We start from the raw sequence: 21,531 nt of genomic DNA, 5'->3' as shown, positions 1-21,531 counted from the left end.
AAAGTTATGTAACAAAATGCAAAAATTACTACGAAACAGATTTGCAGTGGCACATAGTTTCAGCAAATCAACTATGCTGCTTCCTTTTTTCCAGGTTGCAAGCTGCTATATAAACAAGATTTTGCAAGACGGTTAGGATTACGCTGTGTTACTTGCAATTATTGTTCTCAACTCTGTAAAAAGGGAGCATCAAAGGAACTTGATGGAGTAGTAAGAGATTTCTGTAGTGAAGAGTGTTGCAGAAAATTTCAAGACTGGTACTATAAGGTATTGCAGTATTTAACAACCTTCTTTTATAATGGCTGCTAAGTACATATCTAAATTATTTGTGATTTCTTCTATAATATTATGAGTGTGTGTGTATATATATATATATATATATATATATATATATATATATATATATATGTCGGAGTATAAGACGACCCCCGTCTTTGGTGCCGAGTTGCATTCCTAGAACGTCGTCTTACACGCCGGAAACTACCAGTATTTCCAGCGTATAAGACGACTCGGCGTATAAGACGACCCCCATCTTTGGCGCCAATTTTAATGCTTGCGGAAGTCGCCTTCTACGCCAGCATATACGGTATATATATATATAATATATAATTATATATATATATATATATATATATATATATATATATATGTTAACTAGCAAAAAATGCACGAACACCAGGAAATTATAAAACTATAAAAAATTTTAATAGGATAAAATACCAAGCTTTTGCTGGCAGCTGCCAGCATCGTCAGGGTAACTTCCAGTCGATGGGGGAAGCTATTTATAAATTTGGCGCTCTTTGCGCCCGGCTCCTAGACCTTGTTACAGCTCCCAGCCAATCCACCTGCATTTTGATCGTAATTTCCGTATTGCTAGCCGTAATTTCCTTACTTTCCTTGCTTGTACCAATATCACTACCCTTTCCCTCCTCATGTGACCGTAAGCCGAGGGGGCCCCTTAGTTTCATATGATCAAATATACGTTGCCCGTGTTTTTGTTGTTTGTTCTCCTCACCTTCTTTCCTAGCACTCCCCATCCTCGTTCTCCTCCCACCTTCCCTCTTTCTATGGTCCTTTTTCACAACTACATCCTCATTGTTTTTCCATTGTGGTTGTATCATCATGACTCTCGTTCTCCAGTGCTGCTCCGCTAACTTTCCCTTTCGTTTTCTCATCAATGGGAACGTTTTTAACGGCCTCCCCGGAGTTCGTAACACCCTCAAGTTGGCTGTTGCCCTCCCCTCCATACAGAGTTCTCGTTGTAGGGGTCACCCCCTCTCCGCTGCTCATACGTTTCTCCGTTCTTTGGGGGTGCGTGATCATCCTCAAGGGGAGGGAAACAGAGTCCTTTAGTTCTTGATTTGCATCTCCTTGTGTATTTCCACGGGGGATCATTCCTCTCAGGTATTTCTGGGAGCATACAGAGGCTCTAAGATTGTAAGTAATCGCCTCTTCGTCCTCACGTAGTTCTCCTACATCCCCAAAGCGAGAGCACACCATTGAGGCAATATCGTGGGTGGAGTTAGTCGTGGAGGGGTGAGAGTGATGTTACAATCTTTCCATTCATGATCATTCTGCATCCGGGTGCCAGTACAAGACCGTGTCCTTGCCAAACTCCTCACAAGTCTTGGAGAGACCCTCGATCCATCGGCAGTTGGTTCCTTGGTGTCAATACGATCCTCCATCCATTGGGCGTGACCATGTACTTCCATATTCAGAAAATTGCTAAATTGCTGACTACTCCCTATACGGGCACTTTCGGGACTCTTCTCCTCCATCAACCCTCTCTCCCGAAGGCACGTTGCGATGTTGAATTGTTTTCTTCCGGGGGATCGATCACCCATAGCCCATACTCTTAACGTTATGTGTGCAGGACATAGATCCACATGCCAGTTGATGGACTCCTCGTTTGAGAGCCAAGCTTCCTTAAGGAGCCAATTATAGTTTTATAATTTCCTGGTGTTCGTGCATTTATATATATATATATATATATATATATATATATATATATATATATATATATATATATGTATATGTATATGTATATGTATATGTATATGTATATATATATATATATATTTAGAAATAAAAACAAAAATGCGACTCTTGGGGGTATTCATATTGTCAAAATAATGATCACCAAGAGAATATCTATCAAAAATAGAATTTTAATCCACCAAGCTTTCGTCAAATACATTTGACATCGTCAGGGTTAAAAGGCAAACGCCGGGGGAAGTCTTATATACAGTTGTTTAATGCCTGTTTCCGGCTCTTGGAGCGTGTCATCGGCCCCAGCTGATCGAGTTGAGTCTCAAGCGCACGCCCCACATCAGCATCTATCCTCTTTCCATTGCTAATTTGCATTCTGTCATACGTTACTCCGTTAGCTGTTTCAGAGTTGGGGGTCAGGATCTTTTTGTCCTCCCCTGCTCATAACTCCCCACCATCCCACACACGGCTTCCCTTAGGGAGCGGGGGTGGGCAATTATTTAAATTGCTTCCAATATCCCTGCAAGCCCCAAGACCACTTTGATCTTGTTTATCTATCCCTCGGGTTTGTAACGCAGGCTCATAGTCACCACCCATGCTATTCCTCCTCCCCTCCTCCTTCCCGTGAGTTCTCCTAAATGATCTACTGTTCGTTTCCACGCTCTCTCCCTTGCGCACACTCAAGATGTTTTCTGCCATTGTCCCATTGTCAGTGCCTTGTTGTTCCGTCCATTGTCGGTAAGCACCATTCCCACTCATCCCCAATTCTCCATTCTCACTCCGTACGGGGCTCTTCCCCTTTAATTGCAGTCGCTGTTTCACTCCGCAGCTTTGTGTTGAGAATGTCAGAGGGGGGTGCCTTCCTCTGCTCGACTGCGACCGGGTTATCATAATGTGCCTGGTAGTATCCTCAAAGGGGGATTCATCCTCGTTCTCATCGTCCTCGTTAGACTTTATTATATTCCGTTTTCCTTCCGGTTCCTCAAGCCCCACTCCATCTCCATTCCGTCCCAAAAAGAGTCTGCTCCCGGCGGATCGTGGCAAACCTAGCCGCAGTTGTCCGCTGGAGTTAGTCTGTTGTCGATCCGGGAGGGAGGAGCTGTCAACAGAGGCTCCATTGGTGTAATTACGCCGGGAGGGGGGCCGGGTGGTATTTTGATTACAAGTTTTTTGATTGGGTCCCCCCCACATGTTAGTACGGTTGCTGGCACTCCACATTTTCAGAGCTTGGTGCGCTGCACACAAGTCTACGCGCCGATTGATGGACTCTGTTCCTGAAAACCATGCCTCTTTCAGTAGGCGACCTCCTTTTGTCGTGTCGTTGGCCAAGATTTGGGCATTCTCAAAGTCAAAGCAATGGTCGTATTCTGCTACATGGGCCCAAATCTGCGAATGTTGTTCGCCTCGTCTAATAGCCAACCTCTGCTCATGTAGACGAGTCTTAAGTCTTTTTGAGGTCTCGCCTACATAATTACTCTGGCACCCCAGAGTATTATGGGAGTGTTAAACTCAATATATCCGGACATTAAATTTACGGTGGAGGAGGAGATCCGGGGCTCGATAGCCTTTTTGGACGTATTGGTCCAACGTTCCTTAGATGGAACTTTGAACACCAAGGTCTACCGGAAGCCCACCCATACGGACCGAATCCTCCACTTCCAGGGGGGGAAAAATGGCTGACTGTGTTATTTGGCGACCCCCGTGAAATGGTCGTTCGACCCCAAACGGGGTCCCGACCCACAGGTTGAGAACCATTGTTCTACATGTTCTCTGACTTTTCCCTTTCCTTACTGTACTTTCTAGTATTAAAATGGACTCAGATTTTAAGCTAAAGAAGCATCCCAATATCAGAGTTAGATTTTAAAGACCTCAGTGTTGTCTCGCTGCATTTCTTAAGAGATTAATAATGAAATCATTTCTTTGCTCCATTCTTTTTAATCCAATGATTTGTCCTAGTGCTGACCATGCCATCTGTTCCGTGCCAGATGTTGGTTTTTTTAAAGGTCTCCTAGCCTGTACTGCATCTCTGTCTTTTCTGATCATGACTGCATATTTACTGTGCTTGTCCACTTTCAATTTAAATGGATACCAATATTTGAGTTGCTAGTGAGAAGATAGCAATGCAGAGACACTTCCTCTCTGAATAAGATGTCTGTGCTTCTCAAATGGCAACATGTCCCATTGTTCTTAAGAAAGCTGCTTCAATTATTCTTAAGAATAATGTTTTTACCAGCTTCTGGGAGGTCAGAAGAGTGGGGGTGATACATGCTTTGGAGGGTAAGCTGTTTCAGAGAAGGGAAATTGTTCTTACCCATTTGGATCCTCAAGATATTTCTTAGCCCAATAACAACATACAGGCTTTATTCTACAAGCGTTACCAATGCTTTCCTTGTCAATCAATGAAAACACAATAGCCTTTCTTGTATACTTAATTTTGTTCAGAAGAGTATCAGAGGTTAATGTCCCTTTTGAATTTGTTCTTATTTTGCTGCTTATATTTTTCTATATTACAGAATTAAAGAGGATTTTCATAGGTAAGGGTATACTACCAGAAGCCTCAAATCTCAGAAGATTTTCTGTCTTCTAAGAAAGCATAAGGCATTACTCAATCTTGGAGAACTTCATAAACCAATATTGCATTAAAGCATTTATGTAGCAGTAATTCTTTTTCCAAATCATTTTAGCTAACAGTATTGTTTTGTTTAAGGCTGCAAGGTGTGATTGCTGTAAAATTCAAGGAACTCTTAAAGAGAAAGTACAATGGAGAGGAGAAATGAAGCACTTCTGTGATCAGCATTGCCTTCTGCGTTTCTACTGTCAACAAAATGAACCAAATATGGCAACACAAAAAGGGCCAGAAAACTTACATTATGGTATGTTTCTTTACCAACAACTGTGTACATTAATTTTTTTCAATATTTCAAAAAATGGCAAGTCATATAAGTTTCTCTTTCCTAATATCAGAGAACAGGGCATATTTTACTTCAACCTAGGACACAGGTTGGCAGCCTGCGGCTCGGGAGCCACATGTGGCTCTTTGAGCCTTCTCCTGCGGCTCCCAGCCTCTTCTGCCATTTGTAGAGACAGAGAGAGGCACTTGCTCGCTCTCTCTCTCTCTCTCTCTCTCTCTCTCTCTCTCTCTCTCTCTCTCTGTGTGTGTGTGTGTGTGTGTTTGTGTAAAAAAGGGAGTGGCCTCACCCTATTTTCCGATGAGCTGACAAGCTTATTGGGTGGGGCTCCTGCCTTGGCTACATCTCTGCAGGAAGCAGGAAGGGCAGGAGAGAACCAGCCTGTTGGAGAATAGCTTGAAACCAGCTTGCCAGATGAGCAGAAGATTGGATAGAGGGAGAGAAAGAGAGAGGGAGAGAAAGAAAGAAAAAGAGAGGGGAGGGAGAGGGAAGAGAGAGAAAGAGAGGGGGGAGACGAAAGAGGGAGAGGAAAAAGAGAAAGAGGGAGAGAGAAAGAGGGGAGAGAAAGAGGAGGGAGAAGAAAGAGGGAGAGAAAGAGGAAAGAGAAAGAGAGAGGGAGAGGAAAGAGAGAGGGAAAGGAAGAGAGAAAGAGAGAACTCATGCACAGCAGCCTCTATTTCTTCTTAATTAAACTCTTCAATCAAGCTCCTCCTCCCTCGTGCTTCCGCGCAAGTTTTGTAGCTCCCAGTGTTTTCTTTTCTCTGGGAAAAGGTCCAAGTGGCTCTTTGAGTGTTTAACGTTGCAGACCCCTGACCTAGGAGATAGGATTACTGAGGTCTAGGCTATCACACATCAGATGAAATTGGTTAGTATAATTAACAATCTAGCTACACAATTTTTCTTCCAAAAGAAAGGTGAGCATGCCACTTTCCCCACACTTAGAAAGCTAATTGTTTTGAAAACATCTAACTGCTTAATCTTTTACAAGTTAATCTAGTAAAACTAGTATGACTAGGATAAAGTATTGTGGCATTTGTTAACTTCAGATTATTGTAAGTAACAAATTATGTTAAGGTTGTTATCTTCTGTTTGTAGATCAAAATTGCCAAACTCCCCGAACAAAAAACACAGTAAGTAAATCATAAAGTATTCAAATTCATAGCTAAGATAACAAAATCCCTCATAGCCTATAGAGAATTGTATACTGTTTTGTGTCAGTTAGGATGCATATCCTTTACGTTTAAAAAGTATGACAAGACATGACAGGTTATTTCTTCATAGGTATTTTCAATATTGTAAACTGGTGTATTATATGGCTCTATGTGATAATTATCATAAATGTGTAATTGTTGAGATAGCATACAAATATAAAGTTGCAAATAGTAACAAAACTATAAATTGTGTAATAATGTTAAATAGCTAATTTGATTAGAAGCCAAAACTATCATTCTCCATGAAGAGGATAAATTAAGGTATTTAATTTTTGAAGAGTTAGCTAAGGATTTAGATAAGTTTTCTCCTTTCTTTTACAGAATTCTTTTTCTCGGATGAATTTGCCTCTGAACAAGAAGTTGAAATGTACTTTATTTTATCATTTACATTTTTTAAAATTTAACAATTTTTTTTAAATCCATAGGGATCAGCCCCACCTCCTTCCCCTACACCAAATAAAGAAATGAAGAACAAAGCAGTTCTCTGCAAACCGCTAACGATGACAAAGGCTACCTTCTGTAAACCGCACATGCAAACAAAATCTTGTCAGACAGGTATTTATATAATAGAAGGAACTGTTCTCATGTATGGCGTTTTGTCAGAGTATACGATTATGGTTGGGCCGCTTTATGGGATGTATGTAGTGGTGGCAAGTAACATTACAAATTGTCTTTCATTGTAGATGATGACTGGAAAAAAGAATACATCCCTGTGCCTGTTCCTGTACCAGTATATGTACCTGCTCCTATGCATATGTATAGTCAAAATGTTCCAGTTCCTACAACGGTTCCTGTTCCAGTAAGCTAGGTTTCAGTCTACATTTGAATTACATTTTTCTCTCTCTTGAAGATAGATTCTACCGGAATTCACCATATCACCATTTCTTGCTTCCTTGCATGAGGAAATGCTTGGGAGGAATTAATCCTGTCCCAGTGTGATTTATCTTGGCTTCAGGTCTATTCCCCAACATAGAGGGGAAAGGGGGAAAGAGCTAGGCTACAGAAGGTAAAATCTGGTAAAACAAAATAGGTACTAGGACAGCAGGCAAGTCCAAGAGAACTCTATCCCAGGGATGAAATGGTGATCAGGGCTAAAGTTTTGTAAGAAATTTAGATGTTTGCACTCTAGGTCAGCTGAAGATGTTTATTGTCAAGTCATTATAAACTTGATGCAACAACTTCTTCTAAATAAGCTGTTGGTAAAAGACTTGTAAAATATGGAGAGGACCAATTAAAGCCTCACTCTAAGGCTTTATGTGATGTATGTGATCTAAAGGGGGAAAATTAATTAAAAAGAAAAAATGTAACATGGAACTTTTATCTCCTGTAAGTATCTTGCTATTTATATTCCAAACAAGAATATTGTTTAGAAGAATTAGGATTTTTACTTTAAACCAATTTATTTTCTCTAAAATACATCCAGTATTTTAATATTTACTTATATTTAATATGTCTTCAGTTATGCCATCCACCCTTGTGTTCTTAAACAATATTCAAAATTCTTATACCCTTTATGGCTTTTCCCCAAAAGTTCATATCTGATTCTTCCTTTACCACTATGCATTAGATTAGACCATAATATGCAGCTAACACTAATGGACAGATTCCTATTTTCATATAAGAGCCGTGGTGGCGCAGTGGTTAAAATGCAGTATTGTAGGCTAGCCCTGTCTGCAATACTGCATTCCAACCACTGTGCCATCACGGCCTTATATGAAAATAAGAACTGTCCATTAGTGTTAGCTGCATATTATGATCTAATGCAGTGTTTCTCAATCTTGGCAACTTGAAGAGGTATGGACTTCAACTCCCAGAATTCCCCAGCCAGCTGTGCTGGGGAATTCTGGGAGTTGAAGTCCATACCTCTTCAAGTTGCTAAGGTTGAGAAACACTGATCTAATGCATAGTGGGAAAGAAAGACTCAGCTCAAGGTTGATTTCTGAGTTTGGTAAAATGAGGACCCAGATAAGCTGACATTTGTAAACCTCTCAGAGAATGCTGAAAGCACTATGAAGCGGTATATAAATCTAAGTGCTATGGCTACTGCTATATATGCCTGCAACAAGCTAGATGACATCAGTTCATATTTTCTGATATACATATTAGCCATTTAATTCATAGTTAAGCCTGCATCTTCACTTATCTGCACTCCTCATCAACCACACCACCACTTAGACTATTAGTACAGATATGCACTATATCAATCCCTTTTCTGTTAGTTTCATAGACTCACAACAGATCTATTTTTCTTCCATTCATTTAATTTGTTAATATATTATCGTTATTTCTCTTCTACTTCTCATTCTAAATCATAACTAGATCTGTCTATATCTTAAATGTCAATCAGAACTTTGGTTAATTGAGGCTTTCACAATACTTTCATTCTATTTTTTATAAATTCAGGGAAGATGTAGTCTAAGCAATCAGCCTAAGTGTCATGCCAGAGGTAGCATTCCCTGCTTATTTAGATGGTATTGATTAGGGCCAGTATGCCACAAGCATAACTAATGTTTGAACCCATGCATGTTTATGCTATTGTAAGTAGGCTGAGATTCAGAGGGCACTTTTCATATCAAAATACCATGGCCCATATCCCATCAGTTCAGAGGTACATGCAATAACATTGATATTATTAAACATTATTAAATGCTACAAGGGCTTTATCCAGTTCTTCTCTGTATTTTATTTCATAATGAACCACTTAACAAAGTTACAATATTATGATTTATATTCTAGATTCCAGTTCCAGTTTTTCTACCTACTACGCTGGATAGCAGTGAGAAGATACTTGAAGCAATAGTAGAACTAAAAAATAAAAATCCCCCCAGTCCTGAAGAGACTTCAAATTTATTGAATGTAACAGAAGATATTTCTGAAAAAAAAGAGCATGTAGAACCCGCAGAGCTCAAAAGTATGTCTTTAATTTTTGTTTTGCCAATATCAGTGGTCTATAGATTACGTTGTTAGTTTTTCTGTCATACTTTGTCCATCTTTGAGAATTTACTTACATAAAACAGTATAATCTTTGTATCAATTACTAGCACAGTACACAGTAATTTCTGCAATTGCAGTACCAGGAAAAGGAAATACACGAAAGAAAGTAGAATAAAACTAGAGTGACTCAAGGAATGAAAATATGAACCAGGTATGGAAAAGATTTGATTTACAGAAACCATGTGATAAAGTGAAGAGGCTGAAATTATGGAATGTTTAGCATGAATATGGAATTATAAGCAAGTTGCTAAATACAGTAAGAGTGGTACAGGATAGAAGTATAGCATGTATGAGCATAAATTGGATGATTAGTATATTATTCAACAATGAGCACAGTATAAGACAAGGATGTATAATAAATCCATAATAAATAAATAATGAATACTTGTCTTAACATTAGAGACGTGTTTATTAGGAATATGAATTTGTGCATACTTTTTGGTATGACACCAGACTGAGATTGATCTATAGCAAATGTTAGGTAAATTGTATAAAGGTTATGGATCTGAAAGTGACTGTCTGAAAGATCAAGGTAGTTATGTTTCAGAACACAAAATGAAAATGTTACACATAGTAATGAAAAACTACCTACTAACATGTTTATCAAAGATAAGATGGATAGGAGAAGAGTGGTGAGTAGTATGTGGTTTCTTCTAAGGAGTTTATGTTCCTCAGAAGAGGCCAAAATGATTGGGCATAGGAGTGTGCCTCTGCCCTCATTGTTATAGAGAAATGAGAACTGAATATGTCAAGAAAACATACAAATTAGTTGAACATTGTAGAATTGGATATTTAAGAGGTGAGTGTGGTAAATCAGTAGATGGAGTCAAGACTTGAATGAGTATTGTATGAATGTGGATTATCACAAAAGTGCTTCTTTTTTTCAAAATTCAACTGGACTTGTTTTTTTTCTCCTTTGAAAATGTTTCGCTTCTAATCCAAGAAGCTACTTCAGTTCTATTTAACTGGTGGGGATGAAAGGATTTATATTCTTTGCAGATAAACCCCATAGGGCAGTGGTTCTCAACCTTTTTAATGCCGCGACCCCCAACCGGTCGTAAGTCGGGGACTACTCAACCGGTCGTAAGTCGAGGACTACTCAACTGGTGCAGCACTGTTTGCAGAATGGGACTTTTGGCGGGCCCAGCAGGGCAGAGACAGCCTGGACAATTCCTATTGGCTTTTGAAAGCCAATAGAATTAGACTCTATTCAAGAGAGTCTGTTCTATTGGCTTTCAAAAGCCAATAGAATAAAAGGGAGTAGCACAGCTAAGGAAAGGGGGAAAAAAATGGCGGACTGCGTTGTTTGGCGACCCTCGTGAAATGGTCGTTTGACCCCAAATGGGGTCCCGACCCACAGGTTGAGAACCACTGCCTTAGGGGTTTATCTGTATCCCCAGAGTCACCTGAATCAGAGGGCAAGTGTGTGTGGAACCTTCTTACTGAAAGTACTGCATTGTAAACAGGAGATAGATGGTGGCGTATCACTCCCCCTCTGTTGAGGGAGGTCTGTTAATTTTAGTATAGATGGAGTCCTTGACTCATCGTTCAAATTAGTAGTCATTCTCTGTTCACAATATAAACCTTGCTGTCTTGAAAAGAGTGATCCTTGTCTTTTGGATGCAGATGTACTTCTGAATACTGTCTTTGTTCTCCTGTGTTGTGCCATGTATTTGTGAAGTGGTTCTTTAGTGTCCCCAATGTACAAGTCTGCACATGTTTCATTCCGTTGCACTGCATATATAACATTGCTCTCTTTGTGTCTGGATGTTTTATCTTTTGGGTGACAAGCTTCTTGTCTTAATGTATTTCTGGGTTTAAAGTATGCACTTATGTTGTGTTTGTTGAAAATCCTCTTGAGCTTTTCCGGTATCCCTGAAAGGTATGAAATGACAACATTGCTTCGTTTGTTGTTCATTTCTTCTCTGTCTGTTGTGATACGAGCAGAATAATGTTATATATGCAGTGAAAATGTAGTGAGACATGTACAGACCTGTACATTAGGGAAACAACAGTTCACAAACGCATGGCACAATACACTTAAACCTAGCAGAAAACAAATCCTGTGCAACCATTGGAACCCAAACAAACTCAGTTAGGACAGTATTGATAATTTTGTTCCTTTCCACCTTTTTCTGGAAGAAATGACTCAGCATTACTAATAGCAGTCCTCTCCATCCAATCAATAAGGATCTGTTCTTGTAGAAGTATGCAGCTGGATACATTCCCATTCTTAGCAAAGGAAAATTCAGGTAGTATTTCCTCCTGAAAGTGTAATTTCTTGTATTTGGGCATGTACTTCTGGATATGAAAGTACACATTCCACAAATTTGAATTTCTATATGGGTGTATCTTTGTTTTGCAAAACTTCGGTATTTCATGAGAGTACTGTAGTAGCTGTGTAGTACTATTACCAAAATGCACACACATAAAATGAGAGAGAGAAAGAAATGGGTATAGGTATTTGTACAATGAACAAAATCTTAAAGTTCTGAAATTCATTTTTAATTTGGTTTTGGTATCTCACTGACAATGTCTGAGAAAAGGATAATATATATCATGGTGCCTGTGGGCATTGTGTTACTAATTTCTGCTTTGTGACTTTGAATTATGTAGTGGTCCAAATATATCACTTCATCTAATTTTCAACAGCCTTGTTGCCTTTTTCACTCTTTTGAAATGCAGTGATTCTTGAATTAATAGACTTTTTTCTTTCCTTAAATATTACATATCACTTTAATATATAAAGACCAGTTTATATCAGATATTTTTGTATGTTTGCCTGCTTTTGCTGTCTTATTACTCTAAATCACCTTTGCATGGATTATACCAAAAAGGATGGTAACATATTTGTCTTTATTCAGTTATAGATATAATAACTGAGACAGAATTGCTTAATTCTGTGACAGAAACACAGATAAGCTTGCCTGATGTCCCATATGAGCCAGATCTTGATATTGAGGTCGATTTTCCTAGAGGTTTGTGCATTAATTGCTTAAACATATAACATGATTGTGAACTTGCTTTGCGTTTTAAATGATTGTTTCTATATCCCCATGAAAAAAAATGGTGGTTTATTATTACAGACACTCCTTGACTTATGACCACAATTGAGTTCCAAATTTCTGTTGCTTAATAAGACAGTTGTTAAATAAGTTGTGTCCCATTTTACAACAGTTTTGCCATGATTGTTAAGCGAATCACTGCAGATGTTAAGTTAATCGTGTGTTTGTTAAGTGAATCTGGCTTCCCCCATTGACTTTACGTGTCAGGCAACTGGAAAGGTCACAAATGGTAATCACATGACTCTGGGACAATGCAACTGTCAGAAATGCAGTTGCCAAACAGTTGCCAAACAACCAAATTTTGATCATGTGACCATGGGGATGCTGCAGTGGTCATTAAGTGTAAAAAACATCATAAGTCAGTTTTCAGTGCCATTATAACTGTAAATTGTCACTAAATGAATGATTGTAAGTCAAGGACTACCTGTATTAGATTTTTAACTCAATTTTTTATGAATCTGCAATATTCCAGAAATACAGTCAAACAAATGCTAATAACTAATTCTAATAACTTCAAGGGAAAAATAGATGGCCATAGAAGTGCTATTTGATCAAGAAATAAAAAAAGGCCTAGTGCTGACTGCGCTCAGATCACAAATTTCTTCTTACAAAATTAAAACTTTAACTTGAGATAGCAAATAAAACCAGCAGACTAACAAGATATGTCAGTAGTACCCTATAGGCAGTGAGGCTGAAGAGAAGATTGAATTATGTATTGTATTGAATTATGTATTCAATAGAAGGTAATGTTGTCTCCTCAGAGAAATAAAAGATAATAAAATAAGGACAACAGATATATTTAAGCAAGAGATTGAAATTAAGGGAATCTTTCATGCAAAGAAGGCCATGAGAAACCCAAAGACAATAAAAAAGACAGATAAATATAGACAAAATAACATAGTGCTGAGTCATCACAGGAATATGGGACAACAATACATTTAGCTCCTAGCTGTTACATAAAACTCTGAAAGCTAAATTGTCAAAAAACTAAATGAAAGAAAACGGATGCTTTTCAGTTGCAATGCTGCAGGAAATTAGTTTTATTTATTTATTCATTTTATATGCTGCCCAACTCCTAGTGATTCTGGGCAGTTTACCAGTTGTTTAAAACATTAAAAACAAGAAAACAAAAGAAAATAAAGCACGAGGCACAAAGATAGGAACAAAGAAAATTTAAACTACATAATCTTAAGGGGCCTTCACCTTCACCAAAGGCCTGGCGAAGAGCCAGGTCTTCCAAAGCCTTCAAAACACAGTAAGGTGGGGACCATCTGACTCTCCAGGGGAATCTTATTCCAGAGGGCAGGTGCTGCTACAGAGAAAACACACTTCCAAGATCCTGATAGATGACATTGAAAAACACTCAGAGCACCCCAACCCTGCCAGAAAAATAGCTTAAGTCACAAGAAAAACAAACCAATACTTCCATGAAGTTAAAAACAGACTGCCCATGAAAGAAGTGGTAATGAAGCTAAAATTTCAGTATTTTACACATAATACAGAGACAAGTCAATGGAGATGCTTGGAAAAACTTGAAGGCAATTCTAAAAGAGACTTACAGAAGACAAAGTGGGTACATATTATTAATGATACAAGCTGGAATTTACAAGAACAGTTACTAACAGACAGTCTTGACAAAATGAGGTCCATGGGGAGGAATGAGAACAGCACCACCTTTGGGAATGAACCAGTTTAGGGAAACTGACTTGGAACATTTTTGCAAAGAAGTCCCATGTGTAAAAAGATGCAAAAGATCATATAGGAATAGGAGTAGGCAAGGGCCAGGAAATGTGTGTGTGTGTACACGCACACGTGCCTAAATCTGTATTTAATTGCATTATGTTGGCTATAGACTAGAATTACAGTTGATCAGGATTCGATTATTGAAGTATTTTTATATATGGAAATATCCAATAGTTTAAGTAATTTATATATGTATAATATACATTATATATATATATACACATACACAAAGAGAGAGACACACACACACAGACACACAGAGACACACACACACACACTCACAGACACACACACACACACAGTATAATATACAAAGGGAGTAAAACAGGAGTGTATGTCAGATATAATAATTAAAATAACTAGAATACTCACTTGCATTATTTTCTACAATTGTTAAAAGTACCTTTGAATCCTGTGGAAAATATATTGTAAAACAAATAATTCCTTCATCATTTATAAATGTATGTACAAAATGTTGGACTGCATGTTAACAATATCCTTGGTGGATACACTTTTATATATATGCAGCAACAGAAGAACTTGACACAGAGAATGAATTTTTGCTACCACCTGTATTTGGAGAAGAATACGAGGAACAGCCAAGACCTCGAAGTAAAAAGAAGGTATAATCTATATTTGTAATTAGAGTGGTAAACACAAATAGTATCTTCTATGGTTGAGGGGCAATGAGGCAGGTGACTTGTGCTTGTTAGTATTGTTTTATATGCCATGTGTCTTTTCAAATTTCATAATTTATGTTATGAAATAGATATTACTGTTTGTATACATTCATGAACACAACTAATTTAAGAATCTCAAACTTCACTCCCAATGCCTGTTTCATAGTTGGTGCCTCTGGCATAATTGGACCTCACCTCTCTTTAAAAAAATAGCATCATTGGTTGTTCAGTGTTAATAAGCACTGTTAATAAACAAAGTCTATTTTGATGACAGGGACTAAAGAGAAAAGCGGTGTCAGAATACCATTCTCAAGATGATGGCTCTGAGAACTCAGAGTGCAGTTTTCCTTTCAAGTATGCATATGGTGTGAATGCATGGAAACACTGGGTAAAAGCTAGGAACCTAGAGGAAGATCTTTCAGTACTAGATGAGCTAAAATCAAGTAAGTATCTTGCTTAGCTTTAAGTCTTTAGTTTAAAACATAGAGACAATATGCCCAGCAGATAAAGCTGTAGAACATGGATCTGTATTCAGATATTGTTTTTCTAATGGGCTTACTGGGTTGTGAAGGGCAAATTATGTCTTCATCTTCAGAATCTGATCATCAAATGAGGTCATTGTATGTTGACAGTTACTGCAAACTAAGCATTATGTGTAGCATAGAAATCAATATTTTAAATGAAAAGTTTTTGCTATATGTCTTACATTTGAAAGAGGTTTTTATGATGATATTTGCAATATTTGAATGTTTCCTTTATTTTATACTCATCTGCTGGGTGCTTTATTTTATTAATAAGAAACAGCATTACATGTTACCCTACATTTCCCACTACAGCAAAGTCAGTAAAATTGAAAGAAGATATTATATCACATACTTCTACTGAGCTAAATTTTGGGCTGGCACACTTTGTAAATGAAGTCCGAAGACCAAACGGAGAAAACTATGCACCTGACAGTATCTATTATTTGTGTCTTGGGATTCAGGAAGTGAGTAATTTAAATATTAGATAATCTGCATGTGGTTGCTATATTTTTTCAAATAAATGTGATCGACAGAACATAGACTTATCAGTTGAAATACTAGCTGCGTTTACGCTTTCTACAAAGCCATGGTTTAATGTCATGTAGATCAATTGGAATGAACAGAAGCAGGACCCAGGCTTATGTACTTTTCTCCTCCTGTTCCCCCATGGCCTGGAGAGCTCATATTACCCTTTCATACACTCCCTGAATTTCAGCTTTTTGTTGCATACTATCTAGGGATCATGGTTTATAACAAACCCTGGCCAATTTTAAAACAAGGCTCCTTCAAGTCATTTGTTTTGAGATTGAGCTGCAGGATCCTTGGAATGGAATGAGAGGTTGTATAAAAATCACTCCCTACTTCCTTGAATGAATCCCAAATTCCTCACAAAGATCAAACCAATTAGTAGTTAAATTAAGGTTGCTTTCTTATGCAATTACTTTTTTATATGCATGAAAATGATCAAGAAAAGTTTGGCAATCTTCTTTTGTTTGAGTGTACTAACTTTTATGTTCCTTCTTTTCTATAGTACCTGAATGGAAGCAATCGAGAAGATAATATCTTTTTGGATATTAATTATCATACATTTATGCAGGAAATAAATAAAATACTCAGAAGCTGGCAGCCCAGCATACTTCCAGATGGTAATTTATCTTGTTTTGGTGTTTTTTATCTTTTTGGCTTTGTGTTCTTTAAGCAATTACAATTACAATTACAATTACAAGCTATGTAAAAATGTTGAATTTATAAGCACAGTTTAGTCTTTGGTTAATTTGTTGGGCTAAGGTACTTGGTCTTAAATATTTCACATGTTTTTCAGATTAATATAACCTTTTTTATTTTCTTAAGTTTTTTAATGTTGGATTTGCTTAAGTGTTTACAGGCTGATTCTTTATAACTCTTTTCTTTTTCACCTGTCAGGTTCAATATTTTCTCGAGTTGAGGAGGACTATCTCTGGAAGATTAAACAGCTGGGATCCCATTCTCCAGCTGCTCTTTTAAATACACTATTCTACTTCAACACCAAGTATTTTGGTCTGAAAACAGTGGAGCAGCACTTAAGACTTTCCTTTGGCACTGTTTATAGACATTGGAAGAAGAATCCTCTAACGATGGAAAGCAAAGCTTGTCTTAGATATCAGGTTTCCTCTCTGTGTGGAACAGATAATGAAGGTATTGCAACTTTTTCTCCCAATGGCAAAAGTTACTGGGCTACGCTGCTTGCAAAACCAGTAGACATTGTAGAAAGACACTGGAGCCCCTGTGATACTTGGATATGATTTTTTTCTATTCACTGGTTTCTATCTGAAGCAGAGGAGTGTATTTTACATAGGTTCTAGAAAGAAAATAAAATAATACAAGATAGTGATTCACTATTATACACACACACACACACACACACACACACACACACACACACTCACATTGCTGGCAGTACTCCACAGTTTTCAAACTTTGTACTTCTACCCAGAGATTAAATTCAGGATCTTATTTTTCTCTTATTGTTTAGTCTTTAAATTTCATTCACCTATACTTGTCCTTATATTAACTAGGTTCACATATTATACATTGTTATATGTGATTTATTTGGTTTTAGTTTAGTGCACGGGTGTCAAACTCGATCGCGTCACATGATGTATCGCAATGTTTTTTGCCTTTGTGGAGCCAGGGTGGGCATGGCCTGCACGTGACGCATCCGGCCTGTGGGCCGCCAGTTCGACACCTCTGGTTTAATAGCTCGGTGTTATGGACTAATTAGTTCAACAAGCCATCCTTAACTATTGGTGGAATTAAAAACAAGTAAGCTAAGTAACTAATTACTTTTAAGCAACTGAACAGAATTGTGTAGCTGCCAACTTGGGGCAGAGACTGATGAATTAGAATAGTATATTTGGTTTAAATAGCAAATTTAAAGAAAAGGTAGAAAATCAGATTCTCAGCTTATTTTGTAAGATAAAATACTTGTGTGGATAGAGTCTTCATTCAGAAAAGAAAAAGAACTGGAACTTAGGTTTTTCATCTTTTCCTTGATAAAGCCACAGTTAAAATTACTTCGATGAAGTTGCTGAAAAAAGACTTTTACTGAAAAATATATTTAACTGAAAAAAAATACTGAAAAAATATTCCTGAATCTCCCTTCAGGTAAGACAGTGATTGCAGCATCACAACATTATAGCTGTTATTCTTGTATTTAATTCAGTCCCTTTGTGATATAATATGTCCATTTTTAAAATAAAATAAATAATAAAAATCATATTGTATAATTTTCCTTTTTTTAAAAAAGAAGATAAAATTACTGCTGGAAAAAGGAAGCATGAAGACGATGAGCCAGTATTTGAACAGATGGAAAACATCGCAGATCCTTCTAGATGTCCTGTGAAAATGTTTGAATGCTATTTATCTAGGAGGTATTTTTTTTAAAAAATGTTAATTGTGTCTGAGTCTATGTATGGACCTTTTTTTCATTTGGTTTTAGAATTTCCATCAGGGAGTACTTGAAAACATTACAGCGCAAGGAAACCATCAAACTATATATTAATTCTAATATCACTCATATTCAGTGATAGTGTCTGCTAAATGGTCTTATCTCCCAATCTTCTTCTAAATATATTAAACAATCCTGTTTACAGACATACTTTGCAGCATCCTAGATATTCACACATCTAATTCCCTGTTTCATGCTTAGCATCTGTTTCATGCTTAATGGGCCAAAACTCATAATACTCGGATGTTCCTCCAGATTTTGGAGCAAACAAAATCTAGACTAGGCAAGAAGGGGTAACACTGCAGTAACATCACCTTCTCAGCTCTATAGCAGCTCTCAGTGCTGTTCTCCCTATCTTCCCAGCATCTTCCCTTTCCTCTTTGCCCTGATTGTCCCAGCACCTTCTCTCTCTAAGATCCCAAGGTAGCATATCCCCTTGGCCCACCTTCCCTCCCCATTCTTCCGCCCCTGCCATCAGTGATATGCACAGCCTATGCAACTAGTATGCTCATCTCAACAGCCACCGTTACTGAGGTCCCAGCATCCCTTCAACCTTCTGTCAGCTGCTGATATCCTTGGTTTTCCTTTGCTCCTTAACTGCTCCTCCTCTCCTTGTTCCACTTTGCCGGAACAAACATCCTGTTTTGTTTTATACATGTCAGTCTCCTTAACCCAGTCCAAAATACTTGCAGCAAATATATTTCAATTCAGGCACAGACCACCTAAAACCAGCTATAGGAACAGCAACTTTTGTGTTACTTCTAAGAAGCCAATATAGGGAGCACTGGGCACATTAGGAAATTTATAGTAAATAGAACATTGTAAGTAAAATGACAGAATTGGAATGGACCTTGGAGGTCTTCTAGTCTAACCCCTGCTCAGGCAGGAAACCCTATACCATTTCAGACAAATGGTTGTCCAGTCTCTTCTTTAAAACTTCTAGTATTGGAGCATTCACAACTTCTGGAGACAAGTTGTTCCACTGAACAAAATATAAGTTACGTTTACAAATTAGAATTACTTGACTTTATAAACAGGGTTATTATGTCAATAATTAATATCATTTCATGGCAGGAAAACAAAATCTATGCAGGTAGTCCCCACTTAATAGCCATCTTTCAGCAACAGTTTGAAGTTACAATGGTGCTAATCAAATGGCATTTAGACTTCGTGTTTGAAGTTATAGCCATTGCGCCACTCCCACACATAATCAAATAGCCTGCCCATATTGACAACTTCAAGTGCCCTTGAACTCTCTCACCCTCAATCTCCACCCCATCTTTAGCCTTTCAGCTGTCTCATACTTTCCTGGATCTGCCACCCTACACTCCACTACTCCCGCTGCCCCCACTGACTTGTACTCCACCCTGAATCCCTATTGCCTTGTACCACTGCCACCCCCTTCCACCCCAATTGACCATCACCCTCTTCTTCCTCCTGCTGTCAAAAGGTGCTCCTGACCTGGCTTTTTGTGATGCTCACAAGGTGCTCCTGGCCTGGCCCTTTGTGATGAAACTGCTGGCCTTGCATAATCTTCCCAAAGCTTCATTTGGCCCAGCAGCTGCCTTGTGAAGTTCCAGGTCCAAATACACCTCATCAGTACTAGGAAGAAGAAGTCAGCAAAGGTCAGCTGGGAGTAGTGAAGGGCAGTGAGGGTGCAGGGTAGCAGAGTACAGGGTGGTCAAAGGTAGAATTAAGGGGAAATAGGCGCAGGGGGGAGTTGAAGCAAAAGCAACTGTAGCAGAGCAGGAGAAGCATGAGACCTAGCCTAACAACGGCACAATCCTTGCTTTACAATTGCAATCAGGACTATCAAAATTGTGCAGTCGGATGATGTTATGCTTAATAACTGTATCATTCAGCAATGGAAATTCCAGTCCTAATTAGGGTCATTAAGCAAGGACTTACAGAACTTTGTATCTCCCTCAACACCCAAAGTGGTAAAGGAGGAAGTTAAGAAGAAGAAGTGAGGATTACCTGTATAATAGCACTATTTTAGAAATCCAGATTGTACAGTGAATATTTCATTGATATTTAAAAGTCAATAGCTGCTATCTGGTAAATAAATATTCCTTCTGCTCTAACCTACTTTATATTGTGCTTTAAACTGAGATTATTACAGTGAACATATAGTTAAAATAATAGGTGTCCCTTATTAATTTTGCTCTTGTTTTATTCCTTTCAGCCCACCTAATCTCACTCAGAGAATGGACGTGTTCTATTTGCAGCCAGCTTGTCCACTATCTTCCGAGAGTTCCATTTGGTATACTTCCACTTCAGTGGACCGCAATACTTTGGAAAATATGCTTGTACGGGTTCTTTTAGTAAAAGATATTTATGATAAAGACAATTACGAACTGGATGAAGACATAGATTAAACACTTCCCAAATTCAAGAAAACACAACAGCATTAGCTAGTCAAGCTGCTAGATTTTTATTATGGAAAGAAAATAATCAAACATTTCAAGTTTACTCTTTGTTTAACATGTTTTGTAGCAGTGTACCCTTTGCTGGGTATTACCATGTATATAATATGTGAGAGAAAACGGCCATTATTCTGCATAGTGGTTTTAGGATACTTAACAAACATATTCATTTTTAATTATTATTTATTTGGTTAGATATGTTTGTAACTTTTTACATTGCAAAATTTGAATGAGAATGTGCCATGTGTAATATTCGGGGGGGAGGGTGTCATAGTAAGCAACATCCATATTGCACAACATCACTGTTGCAGAGCTTCCTTGAAAGAGTTGGGGCTTTTAAATGGGTTCTGAAACCAGGTAGTTGTGTATGGATAGCACTACTAAAGTTTAGGACTTGCTGTGTATTTCTGAATTTTTTAAACAAATTGTAAACTAATAGGTTTTTTACTCTTAGTTATTGATGCCTTATGAGGTTATGTAGAAAGGTTCCATCTTATGTACCAAAAATAGGAAAAAAAAAAGAATGCTGTTAATATTGATGTACTGTAATGTGAATCAATGCTGGTGAAAATTACTTTTCTGGGTTGCTCTTATTAAAAAAAATCTTAGTATCTTTCCTTATTTGTGACTCTCTGAATTTGAACTTACAAATACAGTGTATTTTAGATAAGAGCACAAGAGGGGAAAATGTATCCATTTGGATTTCGCCCTTGGGATAGGATGCGTACTACAAAATTTTGTTTGAATTGTTACTTAAATTCAAAATATACATCTATCTTATGTGTTAATATTCTTTATGCTTTTCTTTAGTATATTCACTGGAAGGCATATCCAAGAATAAATAAAACAAATGCAACAAAAATAAATAGCATATAGCAGCCAGATAAAACCTAACAGCAATATAATAATTTTAATTGGAAGACATAAAAACAGATTTAGTATTGAAAAGACAGGCAGGTGTTGAGAAAGCTCTTTGGGGGAGAGAATTCTAGAACTTGACATCC

General features: G+C 37.7%; 1 protein-coding gene across 6 annotated transcripts in view; it reads left to right on the top strand.

Annotated features, from left to right (window-relative positions):
- ZMYM2 (zinc finger MYM-type containing 2) overlaps positions 1–21,144 on the top strand; it is an 80,430-nt gene extending 59,286 nt beyond the window's left edge. For all 6 annotated transcript variants that reach the window (XM_039351495.1, XM_039351496.1, XM_039351491.1 and 3 more), the window contains 14 exons: positions 95–267; positions 4,697–4,862; positions 5,994–6,028; positions 6,535–6,664; positions 6,793–6,908; positions 8,846–9,020; positions 11,968–12,081; positions 14,440–14,534; positions 14,866–15,034; positions 15,428–15,579; positions 16,146–16,260; positions 16,538–16,789; positions 17,901–18,024; positions 20,287–21,144. In XM_039351495.1, the coding sequence (XP_039207429.1) occupies positions 95–267; positions 4,697–4,862; positions 5,994–6,028; positions 6,535–6,664; positions 6,793–6,908; positions 8,846–9,020; positions 11,968–12,081; positions 14,440–14,534; positions 14,866–15,034; positions 15,428–15,579; positions 16,146–16,260; positions 16,538–16,789; positions 17,901–18,024; positions 20,287–20,479 (2,009 nt within the window). In that variant the 3' untranslated portion in view covers positions 20,480–21,144. The remainder of the gene's footprint in view (positions 1–94; positions 268–4,696; positions 4,863–5,993; positions 6,029–6,534; positions 6,665–6,792; positions 6,909–8,845; positions 9,021–11,967; positions 12,082–14,439; positions 14,535–14,865; positions 15,035–15,427; positions 15,580–16,145; positions 16,261–16,537; positions 16,790–17,900; positions 18,025–20,286) is intronic.
- The last annotated feature ends 387 nt before the right edge of the window (positions 21,145–21,531 follow it).

The sequence above is a fragment of the Crotalus tigris genome, unplaced genomic scaffold, assembly GCF_016545835.1.
Source record: "Crotalus tigris isolate CLP2741 ecotype Arizona unplaced genomic scaffold, ASM1654583v1 scf7180000018371.15429387391:27106975, whole genome shotgun sequence".
NCBI lineage: Eukaryota > Metazoa > Chordata > Lepidosauria > Squamata > Viperidae > Crotalus > Crotalus tigris.
This window is presented reverse-complemented; position numbering and strand designations above follow the sequence as displayed.